This window comes from Vitis riparia, chromosome 12 (genome assembly GCF_004353265.1).
Source record: "Vitis riparia cultivar Riparia Gloire de Montpellier isolate 1030 chromosome 12, EGFV_Vit.rip_1.0, whole genome shotgun sequence".
In the NCBI taxonomy this organism is placed as follows: domain Eukaryota; kingdom Viridiplantae; phylum Streptophyta; class Magnoliopsida; order Vitales; family Vitaceae; genus Vitis; species Vitis riparia.
The window spans coordinates 16,660,927-16,680,325 of NC_048442.1; the positions used below are offsets into that span (position 1 = coordinate 16,660,927).

The 19,399-nt window shown below is 31.7% G+C and overlaps 3 protein-coding genes across 4 annotated transcripts; 1 reads left to right on the forward strand and 2 right to left on the reverse strand.

The window, feature by feature from the left end:
• Positions 1–262: 262 nt before the first annotated feature.
• LOC117927183 (50S ribosomal protein L6, chloroplastic) lies at positions 263–3,879 on the forward strand. 2 transcript variants are annotated; one of them, XM_034846620.1, is made up of 4 exons: positions 263–359; positions 1,570–1,878; positions 2,977–3,318; positions 3,684–3,879. In XM_034846620.1, exons 1-3 carry the CDS (start codon positions 325–327, stop codon positions 3,311–3,313), a joined length of 681 nt encoding a protein of 226 aa, XP_034702511.1. In that variant the 5' UTR covers positions 263–324; the 3' UTR covers positions 3,314–3,318; positions 3,684–3,879. The 2 variants fall into 2 exon arrangements, with proteins under 2 accessions (XP_034702511.1, XP_034702510.1); XM_034846619.1 differs by lacking the exon at positions 3,684–3,879 and having other exon boundaries at positions 2,977–3,646.
• A 198-nt stretch (positions 3,880–4,077) lies between these two features.
• On the reverse strand, positions 4,078–5,650 carry LOC117927185. Its single transcript, XM_034846621.1, has one exon. It carries the CDS (start codon positions 5,092–5,094, stop codon positions 4,606–4,608), a length of 489 nt encoding a protein of 162 aa, XP_034702512.1. The 5' UTR covers positions 5,095–5,650; the 3' UTR covers positions 4,078–4,605.
• A 7,694-nt stretch (positions 5,651–13,344) lies between these two features.
• LOC117926417 (protein DETOXIFICATION 40-like) lies at positions 13,345–17,237 on the reverse strand. The gene is made up of 7 exons (XM_034845508.1): positions 16,914–17,237; positions 16,182–16,813; positions 15,739–15,795; positions 14,173–14,411; positions 13,844–13,962; positions 13,660–13,746; positions 13,345–13,484 (listed from the first exon to the last, which is right to left on the reverse strand). Exons 1-7 carry the CDS (start codon positions 17,235–17,237, stop codon positions 13,419–13,421), a joined length of 1,524 nt encoding a protein of 507 aa, XP_034701399.1. The 3' UTR covers positions 13,345–13,418.
• Between the last annotated feature and the right edge of the window lie 2,162 nt (positions 17,238–19,399).

Here is a 19,399-nt window from a genome sequence, read left to right on the forward strand (position 1 = left end):
TTTATTAATTTTTTTAAATTTGGAAAAAATAGTTATTAAAATGAGTTAAAATAATAAAATTTTGATTTATAATTAAGAGGGGAATAAATAATTGGATGGATTTTTATCCTATTATATGGGCGCCTGTCCCATAAATAGCCCTCCAATATTGTTGGCCCATTGGGCTTGCCATTCTCGAGCCCATGGGCCAACAAAAGGCTAGCCCTGGAAATTAGAAGTCCAGGGAGGGTAATTTCGTCATTTTATCAATCGCTGGTCGGATAACGAGCCTTGTGGATAGGCCGCGTAAGAGAAACCAGCAGATGCACAGAGAAGCTGTGAAAAATGGCGTCTTCAATCACTCCGTCTTTCCAAACCAGGTCAAAACCCTAAGCGTAACCCTCACTTTCCTTTAATTTGAACTTTTATTGTACTCATACAACTTCTCTTTCCCATGGGGTGGGCAGGGATGGTTTTTCTTTTTTTTTTTTTTCCTTTTTTCATTCTCCTGCAAATGTTCATTTTCTCATTTCAATTTTCTGTAATTTTGATGAAACTCTATGAAAATTTAGAGGGTTTTAATCTGCATTGTAGTGAGTTTTGATCTTCATTTTTATACCTTGTATTTGTTGTAGATTGTTGATGGCTGGTTAGTCATTGAATTACAGGAGTTTGAGATGGGATTTTTTAGCCCAATGTGGAAGAACTTTCTAATGTGTGAAAATGGGTGGAAACAGTGAACTGCGTAATGGGCAGTGGGGAATAGTTTCAAATATAGAAAATTTTGGAAAACTCATTTTGATGAATGCAGAATATCTGCCCCTTACAGGTACCTTCATTTTTGTTAGGCTAAGAAAAGGGGTAGAGACTTGCTAACTAATGGGTTTCGTAAATTTCGTTAGCTTGTTTAAGTTTACTAAAAAATAAGGTTGATTAGGAATTTTGGAATTTGGTTTCCATCAAATCCTTTGAATGACTGCAGACTTTTGAAAATGTTTTTGGAAAAACAAGTGCTTATGAAGACTGAAATCATCTAATGGAATTGTTATTTTATTTTGTTTTTATTTTTAAAACTTTTTAATTCTTCATTCACATGGTGATTGTGATGCTAATGGGGTTAGATTAAATTGAGTGAAGCGCCACCGGGGGTATTTTTGAGAAGGCAAATGATCTGGATTGAACATAGAGTATCTTTTCTACTGATATTCTGTATGTGCTAGTTCTTTGGTGTTTCACACACCCTAGTATTTGAAAGGCCTTTTTCCCCCTAAATGACATGGGATTTGTGTTTGATAATTTATTCACACGTGCAGTACTGTAAAAATGCAATGGATAAGAAATTCAGAGGTGGATTTTGGAATTTGATTTTGCACAATCAGTAAGTGAATTAATAATAACCAAAAAAAATGACGATGCCGAAACCTTGCATTAAAAAACAAGCTGCTATCCTAGAGACTAGTATAGCAGTTGTGAACTAGAAGTAGCGAGAAGGTATTTACAGTATTGTTATTATTATGGTGGTAAACTGACTGGCTAAGAGTAGATTATATTCTGAAATTCTGATACAGACTTTCGCTTATCATGTTTCAGCAACTTGAGATCTGCTTTTTTGGGTGAGAGAAATGGAATCTATGTTTCCAGCGTTCCTGTCACTCGTGTTGGATTTCTGAGGAAGACTATTGAATGTAAGGAATCGAGAATTGGGAAGAAACCAATTGAAGTGCCATCCAATGTGACAATTACATTGGAAGGCCAGGATTTGAAAGTAAAAGGCCCTCTTGGGGAGCTCTCAAGGACTTATCCACGAGAAGTGAAGGTTCAGAAGGATGAGTCAGGCCTCCTAACTGTAAAAAAGGCATTTGAAACTAGAAGGGCTAACCAAATGCATGGTTTATTCAGGTGAACTCATTTATCTACTTTTACTTACGCTGAAAGTTTCTTCAGTTATGACTTTGATAGAACCCTTCCTTGAATACTGGTTTGATTCTTCCCCCTCCCTGGAGTTTTAGTTCAGGATAGCTTTCTGTTTTTTTACTTTAGCCAAGCCCAAACCATAAATTTTAAAAGATAATGCTTGTATATAAAAGTTGCATTGAACATGAAATACCTTCCTGCATAAGTCTAAATAAAATTTCTATAATAAGCAGCATTTTATTGGTTTCCATTCTAAGTTCTTTTTTAAGCCATAGGCTCTTTTTAAAAAGTTTTGCCAAATAGGTACAAAAACTTTTATTGAGCTTAAGATCGAGCTTTTGGCTTCTCAGAAACCAATTCAAACAAATTCTTCATGTTTTCTGTAGGAACCTATGTTAAAATATTTTTTGATAGGTAAGTGCAAATAGTGTTAAAACGCCAAAAGGGGCGCACCAAAGCACACACGGTGATACGACGGCCGCCAAATTGTGCCAAAAAGGATAGGGAAAACAAATTATGTCACTTGTTATGCAATTCCTAATTTGTTCTTCAGTGGTTTTCTTTCCATGGCCAGTGTAACTAATTGACCAAGGTTTCCTATCTTTCTAGAATTATGCTTAATGATATATATAAAAGCTGGGTTCATAATATTTTACTTTGTAGTGTCGACTTGTGGACAACATCTAGAATGTATTTGATATCATGAAGCAAGAATTTAGTCCTGGAAAACTCTCTCTCTCTCTCTATAACTCATACTCATTGGCATTTGGCATTTTATCATTGGGAGCTGTAGGCTGCATTAAAATAATTGCAGGCTGAGAAGGTGCTTTATTGAAATTCATTTCGATACTCATTTACCATTATGATATGGTAATCATGTACACCAGCTTCTCTCAGATTTGAAATCCTCAAGCATTTGATTGGCTTATCTTAGGCTATTTACCAGATTCATTTTCAAGAGTAGTCGCGTATTTCTTCAAATTCTTTAGGTTTGTTATATGGAATAGTTGGCATGATACAATCTGTAAAAACATGTCCACCCTAGCTTTTTTAATAATTCACTATTTAAATTATTTTCTTCAGAACTCTTACTGACAACATGGTGGTGGGAGTATCTAAAGGATTTGAAAAGAGACTTCAATTAGTTGGTGTTGGGTATCGTGCAACGGTTGAAGGAAAAGACTTGGTACTCAATCTCGGGTTTTCTCATCCAGTTAGGATGCCAATCCCTGGTGACCTAAAAGTGAAGGTGGAAGACAACACCAGAATCATTGTTAGTGGATATGATAAATGCAACATTGGTCAATTTGCTGCTTCAGTTAGGAAATGGAGACCCCCAGAACCCTACAAAGGTAAGGGTGTGAAATATGCTGATGAAATTGTAAGACGAAAGGAAGGAAAAGCAGGGAAGAAGAAATAATACTGGTATTCCCCCACTTGTTTCATTTCAGTTTTGTTTTTATTTACTTCCTCAATTCGTGCTTGCCAATATGCAACATCTTCATCTTATGTACTGGCAATGGAAGAAATTATCTACCAAATGAAAAGATAGCAGAAGAAATTCCTTGCATTTTTTTGTTGTTTTCTTTTCCTTCTGTGGGAATTGAACATGGTCATGGTTGAATGGAAGGTTGTTTCAGAAAGGGAAGAGCCGGTTGGTACTCTTGTAATTTAAAATTTTTGTCCAACTTCCTGTAATCTGTCTTTCATTAAGAAGAAACGTCTGAAGTGTGGATGCCTCTTGTTTCTGATCCATGTATTCTTATCTAGCTGTATTTCTTTGTGGACAGCTGCTTGAACTTCAGCGGCAAGGAGCAGATCAAAGAGTTGTTAACTAAAATTAATATCATTCTGAAGAAAACAACTACAATGCCTAGCATAGCAAATTTTAGGTGGACTGAACTTCAATTCCTTTTAAGACGTGTTATAATCAGCATTTGGTAGAAAACTGAATTTTTTTTAGTTCGATTCTTGTAGCAATTGACCCAAATGGTGTAAAATCCAAAGTGCTAGCATTGCAGACATGTCCCTCAAGGTTAGAATTTCATGCAGAACTAATACCTAAAGCTTTATCACCCCTCTTTCACGGTGTAATGTATCAGACCATGCCATTTGAACTAAAACGATACCAAGGGTCAGACAGCAAAGATAGTTTCGCTTCTTCTTTTGGCACAATGAAGATAACTTCCACAGAATATTTGCATAAATGGTCGAGAGATCATTTCCCCACATAAGGAGCCAAAGGGGCAAGTGATTAAAGAAAGTGTAATGCTTTCAACTTGCAAGTTTTGATTAAGAAACATGAACTCAATGATCTCATCCTCCATTGAAACAGAGGTACAAGACTAAATCATAAATGTAACAGATTGAATCCTTCTCCCACTTAAGACAAGACATCAAAACCAATACTCTGAAGCCAAGCTCAGAACCTATCTCAAATCCTAAAAACCATGCCCTATGAAGGCTGCACAGGCTGCACATCAGCCCTCGGTTTCCCTCAAACAAAGGCTGCAACAGAAACAAAACCCTTGAGAAAGACAACAATCAAATTATTTGAGCAGAATCTGAGAAAAATTAAGACAGAAAGAAGTCAAGGTTTAAGACCATAATCGATAACCCCCAAGAAACAAAGAAGAAAGGGGGCTCTGTAAACAAAGCAGTGGGTTGTAGCCAGCTGAATGGGATTCAACTTGATGAGGCCAAGCTGCAGGATTAGTTTATGGTCTGAGAGAGCCTTGAGAAACCAAACTTCTTGAGCCGGTTGGCCATGGGGCTAGACCAACCTATTTCAGGATTCCCACAGTTGAGGTCCACAATTTCAACAACACAAGAGCCTTTCTTACCAGGCCAGTTTCTATCAGGAGTTCTATCAAAAGAAACCTCATCAGAGCTGAGAATAGGAACGCGACAGGCTGGCAGTCTAGAGTTGCAAGTTTTTCTGTGGGCGCTTCCATGGCTGCCCTGACTGGAACTCCTTGGACTGCCACCAGAGCTCTTGCCATTGCCCGTAGTTCTTCGGTGTTGTCTTCTTGCATAAGTGCCACAAGAAACCGAGACAGGGCCAGTTTGGCATTTTCTTCTACAAGACACTGGTGTCTCTGATGATTCACATCTTGTGGATTCCAGTTCCCTTGTCATCAGAACACTGATCTTCCCGGTTGTGCCCACCCTGATGGAGCTACCACCACCCTCACCAACCATAATGCTCTTTAAGTTTGATCAACCGCCTTATCAGATCTTCCCCACAAGGAACAAGCTTCAGAACATCGAAAAAATCGTTGAAAATTTGCTAGAAATACCCCATCCTAGGAGCCTGTTAGCCCCCAGCAAGATAAAAGAATTGGTAACTCTGAGAAATGGATAGAGTCAAAGATCCGATGCAACAGCGGTTTAAGCAAATCAGTAATCAAAATTAAAGATTTAAAGCCGACCCATTTAGTGTTAGCTCATGAAAGACAGAAACCCCATCAAATTGCACCAAAAGGACTCAGTTTGGTCGACGGGAAAGGAAAGGAAAATGCGCAAACTTTCTCCTTTATTCCTACACCTTTTTCCCAATTAACCAAACAGGCATGGAAGTGGAGAAGTCAGCTTCAAGATTTCTTCTCTTTGATTCAGAAAACTTAATACATTATCCAAAATGGACAAGTAGAAGAAGACAAACCCAACTATCAGAATTTTCAGGAGATCAAACAAGCTCGTAAAGAAAGAAGATGCAGAAGAAGAGAGGAGTTTGAAACATGCCCACAACAGTGGACATTTGTTTGCACCTCAAAAAGCTCCATATTCATTGTCTTTCCACCACTTGAGGCGTGGCTCATGGGTAATTAATTAGGTTATTTTATGAGCCATGAGAGGCCCACTCTTGTTGATTTGTTTGTTTGCCTATTTTGTTTTATTTATGTATTGTATGATGTCATATTTCTGTATTGGTTTTCAACCATATAGTTTAAAGTTCTAGTTAATGTTAAAATTATATATATATTTATATTTTTTTAAAAATATTATCAATATAAATATTTTATCAAATACAAAATATTTTTTTTGTAAGTTAAAATAGAATTTTTAAAAAAATATTATTTTAAAATATGATAATTTATTGGATTATAAAACTTTTTAATGTATCAATATAAGTCTCTTCCTCAATCTATATAAAAGGAGGAGATAAATGATATTCTATTTTCCTTGAGTATTTTTATTTGTTTTATTTTATTTTTCTCATTCTTTTATTTTACATCATATTATCAGTAAATATATATAAGAAAAAAAAAACTCAAGATAAAGAAAAAAAAATTATTCAATTTTCCTCCTACATTATTTTTCTTTTTCTTATTATTATTTTTTCTTTTCACTTTATTATTTTACAACATTACTTTATTATTTTATAACCAAATAATATTTTCATGGTTTTTATATAATTTTTTTTTTAAAAATCAAAAGCTCTTTTTTTTTATAAAATTAATAAAATAAAAATAGAAAATTTTACTAAACTTTTTCACCAAACTTTCATGTAAAGGATATTTTCAGGTCGGGGATTTTGAGAAAAATAAAATAATTTTAAAAATGATTATATTTTAATAAATATCCTCTAAAAAATCAATATTTTTGTCAAAATCCATTGGGAGCAAAATGCTTACTTATCACAGACAAATTTATTAGGCAAATCGATCACAAAAGTAGCAAACATCATTGATTTGGAATAAAATCATATCATCATGTGCCTTTGGAGAAGCAAAATCATTAAATTTTCAGAAAAATTAAAGACGCACATCCTTACAAAAGTGAAACCCAGTCAGCATCACCGTCAATAATGGAACATTGGACAGAAGCATGTGAGCTAGGTCTAACCTCAATGCATTCGAGCCAGCGGTGTACTAAGCATCACAGCCATCTCCATAGCATGTTCGTAGAAGCACCGGAGGGCCCGTGGCCGTGATTATGTTTGATAAAAGCGCTTTTACTATATAACATTTTTATCAAAAACGGCTTTATAAAGACTTCTTAGTATTTGAATATAAATTTTAAAATATTTTTCATAAATAAATAAATAAATAACTTATAGACCTCAAAAGCCAAGTTATCAATCTCATCATGAAAGTTAAGCTCTGTTTGTGAATTGTGTTTAAGAAAAGTCTTCTACTCTTCAGAATAAAAAATATGTTTGACAATCAAAACCTTTTTTTGTTTTATATTTCTAAGAATAAAAAATTGAGTGTTTTTAAATAATATATTTTAATTGTTTTCTTATGGTTATTTTAAGAAATAGTTATACAAATATATAGAATAATTAAAAAACAAAATACTATATATAATTTTTTTTAAAATATTAAAAACAAGTTAAAAATATTTTTAAGTTTCCAAACAAACTTTTGTTCTACAAAAATTAAAGAATAATTTTTAAAAACTGTTCTCATAAACTATTTTTCAAAAATTGTTTTCATAAACTATTTTTCAGAATTATTTTTTAAAATAATTACCAAACAAGTCCTAAAAGTTGATTTTTTAACTCCCTCCAGCACTTTAGAATATTAAAAGACATGCATTAGATGAAAAAACATCTCAATTTTAAGCTTCTTTAAAATATTGGAAGACGCACCTGATATAAAAACATCTCAATTTTAGGCTATGTTTGATTTTTGAAGAGTATCAAAATAAAGCAAAACAAATACCAAAAAAAAAAAAAAAAATCATTTTCTTATATTTGAATATCATTAACAAAATAATTAAAGAAAAAAAAGAATTATTATAAGTTTTTTCTCCTTTTTTTTTCTTATTTTTCCTTTCTATTTTTTCTTTTTTTAAATTTTAAAAAACCAAACATAACCTTAATAATTATAAGACTTAAAATACAAATTTTATATAAATTATAAAATAAATATAATATGTTTATTGTAGTTTTTAATTCTTATTTAAAAGTAGAAGTAGAAAAAAAGTAATTATTATTGTAAAACAAAGTGATAGAAGAAGAAAACAAAAAAAAGATAATAGAATGCATGAGAAAACTCTATAGAATTTCATTAGAAATCATTCCATTTTATAGGGAGTTACAAAAAGATATTTATGAATAATTATCCACAAGTTACCATAGTGGTACAGAATCTCATATTTTATAACACTCCCCCTTGGATGATCATAAGAATATGTCTCATTAAAACCTTGCTAGTAAAAAAACCCTATGGGAAAAACCTAGCGAAGGAAAAATAGTACAATATTTTTATAATTCTTTAAGTTGTTCTTGGTATGTTAGGACTGCCTCGTTAAAAACCTTGCCAATAAAATCCAGTAGGACAAAACCTGGATGAAGGGAAAAAGAGTACAGTACACTAACCTTTTTACAAGCATACTCCCCCTCATGTTGATATCCTTGAGTTGACGCATTCCAATCATGTGTATTAACTTCTTGAATGTTGAGGTTGACAATGATTTTGTGAATAAATCTGCTAGATTATCACTTGAGCGTATTTGTTGCACATCAATTTCACCACTCTTCTAGAGTTCATGTGTATAAAGAATTTTAGTGAAATGTGTTTAGTTATATCTCCTTTAATGTAACCCCTTGTTATTTGTGCAATGCATGCAGTATTATCTTCAAATAATATTTTTGGGTCACCTTTGATAGAGGAGAGTTCACATAATTCCCAAATATGCTAGATCATAGATCTTAACCATATACATTCACGACTTGCTTCATAAATTGCTAGTATTTCTGAATTATTTGATGATGTGGTCACCATTGTTTGTTTGACAAATTTCCATGAAATAGTAGTACCATTGTAATTAAACACATATCTTGTTTGTGACCTACCTTTATGTGGATCTGAAAGATATTCTGCATCTACATATTCAAGCAATTGTTGTTTTGATTCCCTTGAGTAAAATAAACCCATATCAGTAGTTCCGCAAAGATAACACAATATATGTTTGATACCATTCCAATGTCTTCGAGTTGAAGCGAAATTGTATCTTGCTAATAAATTGACAGAAAAAAGTAATGTCTCAACGTGTACAATTGGTAAAATATATAAGTGCACCAATAACACTAAGATATGGTACTTCAGGACCAAGTAATTCTTTATTTTTTTCGCAAGGATGAAATGAGTCTTTTTTTAGATCAAGTGATCGGATAACCATTAGAGAACTTGAAGGATGTGTTTTATCCATATAAAAACGCTTTAAAACTTTCTTAATGCATATTGATTGATGTACTAAAACTCCATTTGGAAAATGCTCAATCTGTAGGTTGAGACAAAATTTTATTTTTCCAAGATCTTTCATCTCAAATTCCTTTTTCAAGTAATTTGTTGTTATTGTGAGCTCTTCAGGAGTTCCAACAAGATTTAAGTAATCAACATACACTGTAATAATTGCAAATCTGGTTTCTGATTTCTTAATAAAGATGCATGGGCATATAGGTTATTCATATACCATTTTTTTAGCAAGTATTTTCTAAGGTGATTGCACCACATGAGTCCAGATTGCTTTAAATCCATACAAAGATCGTTGTAACTTGATTGGATATATGCTACGAGGCTTTGTACAATTTGCTTCAGGCAATTTAAATTCATAAGGGATTTTCATGTATATATCATTATCCATGGATCCGTATAAATATGTTGTAATAACATCCATGAGACGCATATCTAGTCATTTTGAGACCGCTAAACTAATTAAGAAATGAAATGTGATTGCGTCAATGACATGAGAGTATGTTTCCTCATAGCCAATACTAAGTCTCTACGAGAAACCTTGTACTACTAATCGCGCTTTATATCTTATGATCTCATTATTCTCATTGCGTTTTCATACAAATACCCATTTGTACCAAACGGGTTTTACATTTTCAAGTGTTTGGACTACAGGTTTAAAAACTTCTCGTTTTGTTAATGAGTTTAACTATGTCTGCATAGCTTCTTTCCATTTTGGTCAATCATTTCTATGTCGGCATTCTTCCATATTTCGTAGTTCAGGATCTCCATAATTTCTTATAAAATCGGAGGCCACTTGGAAAGCAAAAATATTGTTAATAATAATATTATTTCGATCCCATTTTTCTCCCGTGTATACATAACTTATTGAGATCTCACAATTTTCAAGTACTTGTGCCTCTTTAGGGGCTTCTTGTTTAATATGTGCCTCTTTGGAGGCTTCTTGTTCAATATGTGACTCTTCAGGGTCTTTCTGCATTATTTGTGCCTCTTTTAAGGCTATAGATTTATCAATTTTAAACTGATCAATCATTTTAATAGCCTCTTTTAAAGTGTCAAGTTTTTCTTGGGTTCTTCTCTTCCGGGGAGTTATATCCTTTGAGCTGACAGGTCTACCACGTTTCAGGCATATCTTAGATTCATTTGTTAACTGTCCTACAGGGATATCAATTCATGTTTGAGTATTTGCAGCTAGAATATACTACTTAGTCACTTTCTTTGTATCAATAAATGCATCTGGTAATTGATTTGCAAGATTTTGCAAATAAATAATATTTTAAACTTCCAGTTCACATTGATTGGTACGAGGATCAAGATAAGTCAAAGTTAAACCATTCCAAATAATTTCACGTCGTTCTTCTGAAACTGGCTCTTCTCCCCCTAACGGTGAGAAAATTATCTCATTAAAATGATCATCCGCACATGTCATTCTACCTTTTAAGTGTATAGGTAGACTAGTCACTAAATAAAAACTTCTGATTTTATAATGTACATCCATACGATCTTTTACCCTAGGAGACCAAGTTGGTCTTACAAGATTCTTCTGGATCTAGCATCGTATAAAATGTCATTCACATAGAATCAAATACTACAAGTGACATGGTATAAGCTCTTCTGGAGCCTTTAATCAAGTTTCTCTCACCTGATATAGTATTAACATTGTCTATCATCAATATTAGGCAATTAATGAAACAAGAGTTTCATCAAAGTAACAAGTCATAAAGACCTCGTCTTTATAAAGTTGAAGAAATATTATCATAGAGAGAATTAAAATCAATTGAAAAATATTAGTCATTGATGATGACTTAACTTAATAACTTGTGTAAAAGCACCGAGAGCATATATAACACAATAAAACAAATATGAAAAGATAATTTAAAATTATATATTTCTTAAATAATCTCACATATTTGATTTTGTAAGTATGAAGCAATTTATACATGAAATAGCGAGGAAGTATTTCAATAATCAAACTAATTGTAGTAATAGATCAATAATTTTATTCAAAATATTATTATGATCTAAATCAATGTGCAAAAATTAATTCATAAATCAAAATTTCAAGATAACATATCATGATTTAAAGCATTTTGTTGTCTCAAAACTTTAATTGAAATACTACAAATCCATTTAAACATATATGTAAAGATATAACATAATATATTGAGAACTATAGTTGAACCTATTGTAATTTCAAAATTATTTTGGATAATGAAATTATTGCATTAATAAAAATATCATATGTGGCAACATGCAATAATATATATTATTTTATATGACTCAAAAAATTTCAATCATAAAAACATGCTATAAAGAAAATTGGCATGCAAAATCAATTTATTAATCATATGACCAAGTCATATATTTCACATGTATCCAAAGAATCTCAATTTTCTAAATCAAAAGATTATTGTGTATTAAACAACTAGAATAAAAAAATATTCCAAACTATCACCTTTAATATACAAAAATATCATACTTTCATGCAATCCAAAATTCCACATTTATATGTAAATTTTTCTACTAATGACAGTATAACTTCTAATAATATAAATTTATAAAAACTATCAAACACTTACCTATTTGTATAACTTGATGTACAAAATATTAATCTTTTGATAATAAGTAAATATTATTTACATGCTTATTATCATAGCTTTAGACTATAATATATTCCATTATAACTTTTGGTTATATAAATTTCATAAAGTTGTACAAAATTGTTAGTTAACAATTTTGTTCTCTATAGCTTCTAGCGATAAGAAAGTACATATTAACAACTTTGGCATAACCTTTTATTAGCACAAAGAATATTACTTTTCTTATTTTCATAACTTTGAGTTATGAATAATAATATTTATATAACTTCTGGTTATATAAAATAAATTTAAAAAATCTAGGTACACAATATAATTAAAAGAAATTACAAGTTAATATCTTTCATAGCTTCAAGCTATGATTATTTTGTCATAACAAGAAAATATTTAAATTTGTATATAGCTTCAGGCTAAACATTTATTTATTTATTTTATACTTTATGTTATATAATATTATTTGATATAACTTCCAGTTATACTGTATAATTAAAAATAAATAATTAAGAATCATATACATAACTTCTGGTCATGTATTTGTAATTTTGTAATTTTGTAATTTTTCCCATAACTTTTGGTTATAGGGATTACACATTTTTCATAACTTCTTGTTATGAATTTACCTATAATTTATCACATAACTTCTGGTTATAGGGATTGTACATATTTATTTATTTGAATAAAATAAGTGAAAATAGAGAGTCAAATGATAATAAAGTAGAAAATTATTATATAAATTTATCACATACCTTTTTATGAGAAAGAAGAGAGAAAAGTATTTTCATTTCTCTGAAGAGAAGAACATCTTTCTATTTTTCTGAATAAAGAAAAATGGAAAATAACTTGTTGTAAAACAAAGTGAGAGAAGAAAGAAAGCAAGAAAGAGAGAATAGAACGCATGAGAAAACTCTATAAAATTTCATTAAGGATCTTTTCATTTCATAGGGAGTTACAAAAAGATATTTATGGATGATCATCCTCAAGTTACCATAGTAGTAGAAAATCTCATATTTTATAACAATTATCTATTTTTTATAATAAATTTTATGTTTAAAAATATTTTACTAAAAGCAAAAACAACTTTAATACTTCTAAAATTTTAATTAAAGTTCCCCTATCTAAAAAAACAACTTTATGTTTTTGCAAAATAAGGATAAATTACATTAAATATTTTGGAGATTTTTTTTTTCAAAATATATTTAAGTTATGTTTGGTTCCGAAAAATAGTAAGAAAAGAAAAACAATCTTAAGGAAAATAGTTTTCTCCGAGTTTAGTATCATCTATATATATATATATATATATAAAATAAAATATAATTAAAATTAATTTAAAATTTATATATCTTTAAATTATTTAATTTTTTATATTAGACAAAAATAAGTAAAATGACTTTGAAGAAACGTATACCAATAATTTATTAAATTTAAACTTATTTTTTATTTTCCTTCATTTCTTTTTTCCTTCTATTTTTCCTCTCTATCTTTTTTTCCTTTGCATTTTTCTTCAATTTTTATGAAAACCAAACATAACCTTAAAAATTAGATTTCACCGTGAAATTTGATCTCCCAATCAAAATATCAGAAATCAGTAACCTACAATTCAAACTCCACTAACCACCACACCATAAAAACTGAAAAAAAAAAAAAAAAAAAACCCACTAAAATTCTGGTCTAATTCAATTGTGACAAAATGTAATAAACAGATGAAGTGCACCCAAAGTTTCTTTCAGTCCATCAAAAGTGGCTGCTTCTTGTCATCCCACTTTTCCAATCTTTCTTTAGCTTTTTCCACCTGCAAATTTAATTAAATCTTGTATCTTTAATATTTTAAATTTTATAAAAAAATTTAGGACAAAAAATATCAAATGAAGTTTTTTCAATTTAACATCGATTTGATTTGTCTATATTTATTTCTTCAAACAGACACATGAATGAATATTTTGTATTCTAATATTAAAAAAACGTACCTCCTTATTCCAATTGGTGCTTGCCGTAACCCAAATTAAAATAAAAGTTTGCAATAATGTGCCTCCTAGCATTCCTAACCAAATTCCCTACACAAATGACATCTTACAAAGCTTAGAAGGTTGGTTTGATTCTCCATCTCTATATGAAATGATCAAATATGTAGAGATGTGGAAATATATGTACCTTTGCACCAAGCTTGAAGTAAAAGCCCAACAGTAAGCCTAAAGGCACCCCCACAATGTAATAACAACCCACATTTACATAGGCCACAAAAGCTTGCCATCCACACCCAACAGCCACGCCTTCAATGGTTGCAATATGGTTAACCAACAAGTTGAAGAACAATGAAATATGTACAATTAATCTATCTTATGAATAACCATCAACTTTAAAGGTTCATATTAGGTGGCAGATAATTAAACCCCACCAAATATGACCCATCACAAATTATTAATTTAATTTGCATGTAGCTAAAAGCATAGGTGGTGTGGCGTACGGTGTTGGGATTTTACCTGATAAGACTGGTTGAATGCCATTGAGCATGAGGGTGATGGCCAAGACTGGACACAGATCAGAAACAGCTTGCGCCACAGTTTCCCCACCAGTGAAAGCATAGCTAATGACATGGCGAAGGACAAGGACGACGGCCGCAGCTACCACTGATATTAGGAAGGAGACCAGAGTCACCACCACCACTGAAAATGCTGCTGATTTGGGGTGCCCAGCTCCAAGCTCATTCCCCACTCTTACACTGCCCACCATACCATGCCAAAAGATTCGTGTAACACTTGCACTATCATTTATGATTGTGTCCTTATATTTACCATTTCCGCTCATTTATATGCAGCCATGTCATGAATATAACTTCGACAATTACATGAAAATGATAAGTTTCCATAATGGTGACAATCCAATTCCATGTTTCAAAAGTTGAATATGCACGATGAGATTTAAACCGTCAAATGATTTGAAAATATATACCGGAGAATTATGTTTTAGGGGTAGATGGACCCCCAAATTAACAAAAGGTCCGTGTAACTCTTCAAATTGAGCCCAAGACTCAATGAAAGTATGAAAATTGAGTTGAAGGATATTATCCTTCAGAATTTTCAAAAATGCCCTTTGTTGATTTTGAGAAAAAAAATTAATATTTTTGAAAAATACTTTTATTTAATTTAATATTTTTTTATTTAATTTAATATTTTTAAAAAATAATTTTATGTAATTTAATATTTTTTAAAAATACTTTTATTTAATTTAATATTTTTAAAAAATAAATTTATTTAATTTAATATTAAAAAATTATTTAATTTAATATTTTGAAAAAAAATATTTAATTTAATATTTTTGAAAAAAAATTATTTAATTTAATATTTTTGAAAACAACTTTTATTTAATTTAGTATTTTTGAAAAAAAAATTATTGAAAAAAAATTATTTAACTTAATTTTATAAAATATTTTATATGTGTTCTTAAAGGGTATATTTGTCCGTTACTATTTCATATCCTTCAACTCAATTTGAAGAGTTATATGGACCTTTTGTTAATTTGGGGACCCATCTAACCTTAAAACATAATTCTCCCAATATATACGCAACATCACCTAATTTATCTTCTGTTACGTATCAAAAAAGGTATTTTTCAATACTATAAATAAAGCCCAATTATATTTTAAAAAGTAAATTATATAAAAGAGTGATTTTTTTAATGGCATAGGAGATAATATGAGATTTCCTTATTTTATTTTTAAAAATATTAATAAATCATGTTGACTTGTATTTTAAAGTTCTATTAAGTGACCCACATAAAAAAAATATTATAATATGATTAAAGTGTGATGTAATTGAACGATGATTGTAACTCTCTTATATGATACCTAGAAAGAACTTTTTTATGCTTTCAATAATATAGTTCCGGCCTTAATTTTAATATTGAAAATAATTAAAATAAATTAAAGAAAAATAGACAAAAAAAAATATTTTTTTTAAAGTCTAACAAATATATGGACACCAAACCGCAATATCAATGAATTATTTGAAGGGTTACTTGTCAAATAGAAGAAATAGATGAATACTGACCTTGCAGCAGCATTGAATCCAACTGAAATCACGAATACAAATCCAAGTATTGTCATGCTGCAAAAAATAACCAACAAGCTTGATGATGATACTTTTTTTTTTTTGTCTTTTTGAAAAGCAAATTTAGCAAAAGGAAAAAATAAAGAGTAGGAGGCAAAGACTGAAAGTCCTTATTACTTTTCTATCATTTCTCTGAATTATTGGTTTGGTTCACAAATTGATAATTAACGTAGCCTACCCATTTGATTATGTGACAATAAAGTCTATAGTTCTTTTGTTATAAAAAATATTTTATTATTAATTTAAATTTCTATCAAAAATATTTTTCATTTATATTTAAATAATAATGAAGATTTTATAGAAGCTTTTTAATAGAAGTTGTGTCTTGAATTCTGCGGAATTAAAACCAATTAAGTACTGTTATTAACTCCTTTTTGCCCTACCATATCGACAGAGCATCCAAAGCCACCTCAGGATTCTCAAGCAAGCCAGCCAGCAGAACCAGAACCTGAAAATACCAAGTCTCCAAGCACAGCATCACTGCAGATGCTGCTGATAGTTTGAAGAACCCACACAACCCAGAGACAGCCTTCAAACTGAACCCACCCCATGTGTACTTACACTTCTCGCTCTTTACTATATAGAAGAACTGAGCCACCACAATTATCCACCATGAGAGGCTCAGCACCAGCGACGAACCCACCAACCCCAGCCCTATCTTGTACACAGCCACCCAACTCAGCAACAGGTGCAGCAACAGTGTAGCTGCTGATATATATGCACTTGGGGCCACTATGCTTTGAGCCTGTAGAAACTTTTGGATCGGGAAGTTGGCTGCGTATGCGTAGATTTGAGGAATGAGGCCGTAAACGAAGATCGCGGCTGCTGATGCGATTTCAGATGATTCACGCAGAAGAATCAGGATGGGTTTGCAGAAGATGTAGATGAAAGTGAGAAGGAACCCGGTTATGGTGAGGAGAACGGTGGATTTCTGGAGATAAATGCCCAGCATTTCAAATTTTTGAGCTCCGAATGCTTGCCCACACAGAGTCTCAACGGCACTCCCCATCCCTAACTGTTGATAAACTCAGAGAAATGAATAAATACAGATATATAAAAAGACTCAAACCAGAGAAATTCTTGTTAGTCAGAGCTGTAGGTAATATCATGGGTACCATGAGGCCGTAAGCGAACATCTGGACGCCGGTGTTGCCGAGGGAGGCGGCGGCGAGCTCAAGATTACCGAGGTGGCCGGCGAAGATTTGGGTGGACATAGACATGAGATAGTTGATCATGTAAACAGCGACGGCGGGGCCGGCAAGTCTGAAAAGAAGCTTCGATTCAGTCGAAGTCGCCGCCCAGAGGCGCTGGCAGAAGGGCAGCCGAGTGTCGGACAATATGCTCTCCAGCTGCCCACTGGTTTCGGACCTTCTCTCCGACGAAAATGGTGGATTGGACTGTAACATCGGCTCATTAACACCATCACGAGAAGATTCCATTGGGTTCTAGATGGAGGCGGCGACGATACTCACGGAGGTCCAGCGGTGGTCGGAATCGATAAGCAAGCGAAATGCACCACGTCCATCTCGTGGTCGGCTTTAAAGGCACTGGTGAGCACTGAAAATGATTTTGTTTTTATTATTTAATCTCTTTTTGTCAACCCTTCTCAAAAGGTTCTATTTTGAAAAGGGCAAAATAAAATAAAATAAAAACAAAAATCCAATATTTGGAAGCAAATTTATTTCAAATAAAAGGAATTTTAATTTTAATTTTTTAATTAAAGAAATAATTAAAATAAAATAATGCATTTTCCTTATTTTACATCTTAAAGAATAGGTTTTTACTATTTTGACTTCTCTTTAAACATGAGCACACTTTTCTCTTTTTGGCTCTAAATTTTTTATTCAATTTATATATATATATATATATATATATATATATATATATATATTACCCCTCACCAAGGTCTAGGATTTATTACCTTATATCCTCTATGCCCTTTTTCATGCTCGATTAATCCCCTCTTAGGTTTTGTTATGGATAATATGAGATTGCATATATTATATAAAAAAAGGGAAAATGTTGAAATTAAAAATTATTAGTGGAGTTTTCAGCCATAAAAATAAAATAAAATTTTCCACTTATTTATATTTGTAATGAGCCCCACTCCATAATCTGAATGACATGGTTGGGCAATGCATGATAAATTAAAGATTAAATAAGTGTGGCTGGTAATCAACCCTTGCCTTTTTAGAAGAATGGTAGGTGTTGAAATTCCGCTTATGCAAATCAAACACTTCAATAATTTAGAGTTTTCAAAGCATATATTAATATGATAAACTCATAATCAATTCAATAATGTTTTACTGTGTTTGTATTTGAAGTATTTTTAATAAAAATATTTTTTTTTTAAAATTATATATTGTAGATCCCAAAATTTATCTTAATTTTATTTTTATAGTAATTTTGAGTTTAATTTTATCGTTAGATTTTAAATTTCGATAACATGTGATATTTTTTATTAACTCACTATTTAATTATTAAATTTTATTATTTTATATATTATTATTATTATTTTTCTTTATTTCTCTCTCCTCTACCTGCTCTAACCTACCCCATCCCTCCTTAGTCATGGAGACCTGCCCCTCTTACTTTTATTCTATCATTTTTCTTTTTTTATTATTTTTCTCTTATTCCTACCCACTTGGCTCTCTTCCCATTTGGGGCCCCTACATATTTTTCTCCCGCTCTTCGGGCTGGCAGCTGGACGACCTCACTGAGACCTCCACTCTCCCCATTTTTTTTTTCTCCCTAGCACCCCCAACTCTCAAACGCAGTGGTCGGCCCGTTTTTTTCTCCCATTTTTCTCCATCTCCACTTGCTCTTATTCCTCCGGACTGCCATTTTCCAAACACCCACGAATAGCCGACCCCATCTTTTCTCTATTTCCTTTTCCTTTTATTTTTCTCTCTATCATCTCCACCACCAGCCCCAATCGTCATCATCTTCCTTGTCCGCCATGTCCCCACTGCTACCATCACCAGGAGCAACCTGCATCTTCGACACACTCATAGCCGTCCCTACGTACTTCATGCAGCCTCCATTTTCCATTCTAGGGCTTAACAAATGGGGTGTTTTCTTCCCTTGATTTCTATAGTTGTTGTTTAATCTATTGGGTTTCGTTTGGGTTGTTTGAATTGCCCTGCATATGAATTGGATTGTTGATTTGAGTGGGTTATTTTGAGTTATTACATGAGGGCATCAATTCAGGTTTGGCTTAATTAGAATGCAAATACGGATTTCATATCATTTGGGCTTGTTTTGTTAGACTTAATTTCTAATCAAATTTGGGCTTTTGTTTTACATGGGCTTGACTGTTGGGCTTTATTTGAGATAGAAAATGGAGCTTTGACCCAAAATACTATGTTTAAAAAAAAAAAAATTCATAAAGTACCCTCATTTCCAAAATAATGCCCAATCTAATATGTTTGCGCTACGTAAATTGTTATGTCATAAAACCGTAGTTGGTGACTACGACTTTGACATTTTTAAAAAGTAAAACGGCGTAGTCACCAACTACGACTTTAACTTTAATTTTATATATAAATATATATTTAACTTAATTTTTTAAAAATAAAATATTATATTATTTTGATTTTAT

Excerpts from the sequence above, each read along its gene's own strand:
- LOC117926417 (XM_034845508.1), bottom strand. The coding sequence starts at position 17,237 with ATGGAATCTTCTCGTGATGGTGTTAATGAGCCGATGTTACAGTCCAAT. Across the intron at positions 14,412-15,738 it reads GGATTCAATGCTGCTGCAAG|TGTAAGAGTGGGGAATGAGC; the intron begins GTCAGTATTCAT and ends TATGGTGGGCAG. Across the intron at positions 13,747-13,843 it reads ACTTCAAGCTTGGTGCAAAG|GGAATTTGGTTAGGAATGCT; the intron begins GTACATATATTT and ends TCATTTGTGTAG.
- LOC117927185 (XM_034846621.1), bottom strand. The coding sequence starts at position 5,094 with ATGGTTGGTGAGGGTGGTGGTAGCTCCATCAGGGTGGGCACAACCGGG.
- LOC117927183 (XM_034846620.1), top strand. The coding sequence starts at position 325 with ATGGCGTCTTCAATCACTCCGTCTTTCCAAACCAG. Across the intron at positions 360-1,569 it reads ACTCCGTCTTTCCAAACCAG|CAACTTGAGATCTGCTTTTT; the intron begins GTCAAAACCCTA and ends ATCATGTTTCAG. Across the intron at positions 1,879-2,976 it reads CAAATGCATGGTTTATTCAG|AACTCTTACTGACAACATGG; the intron begins GTGAACTCATTT and ends TATTTTCTTCAG.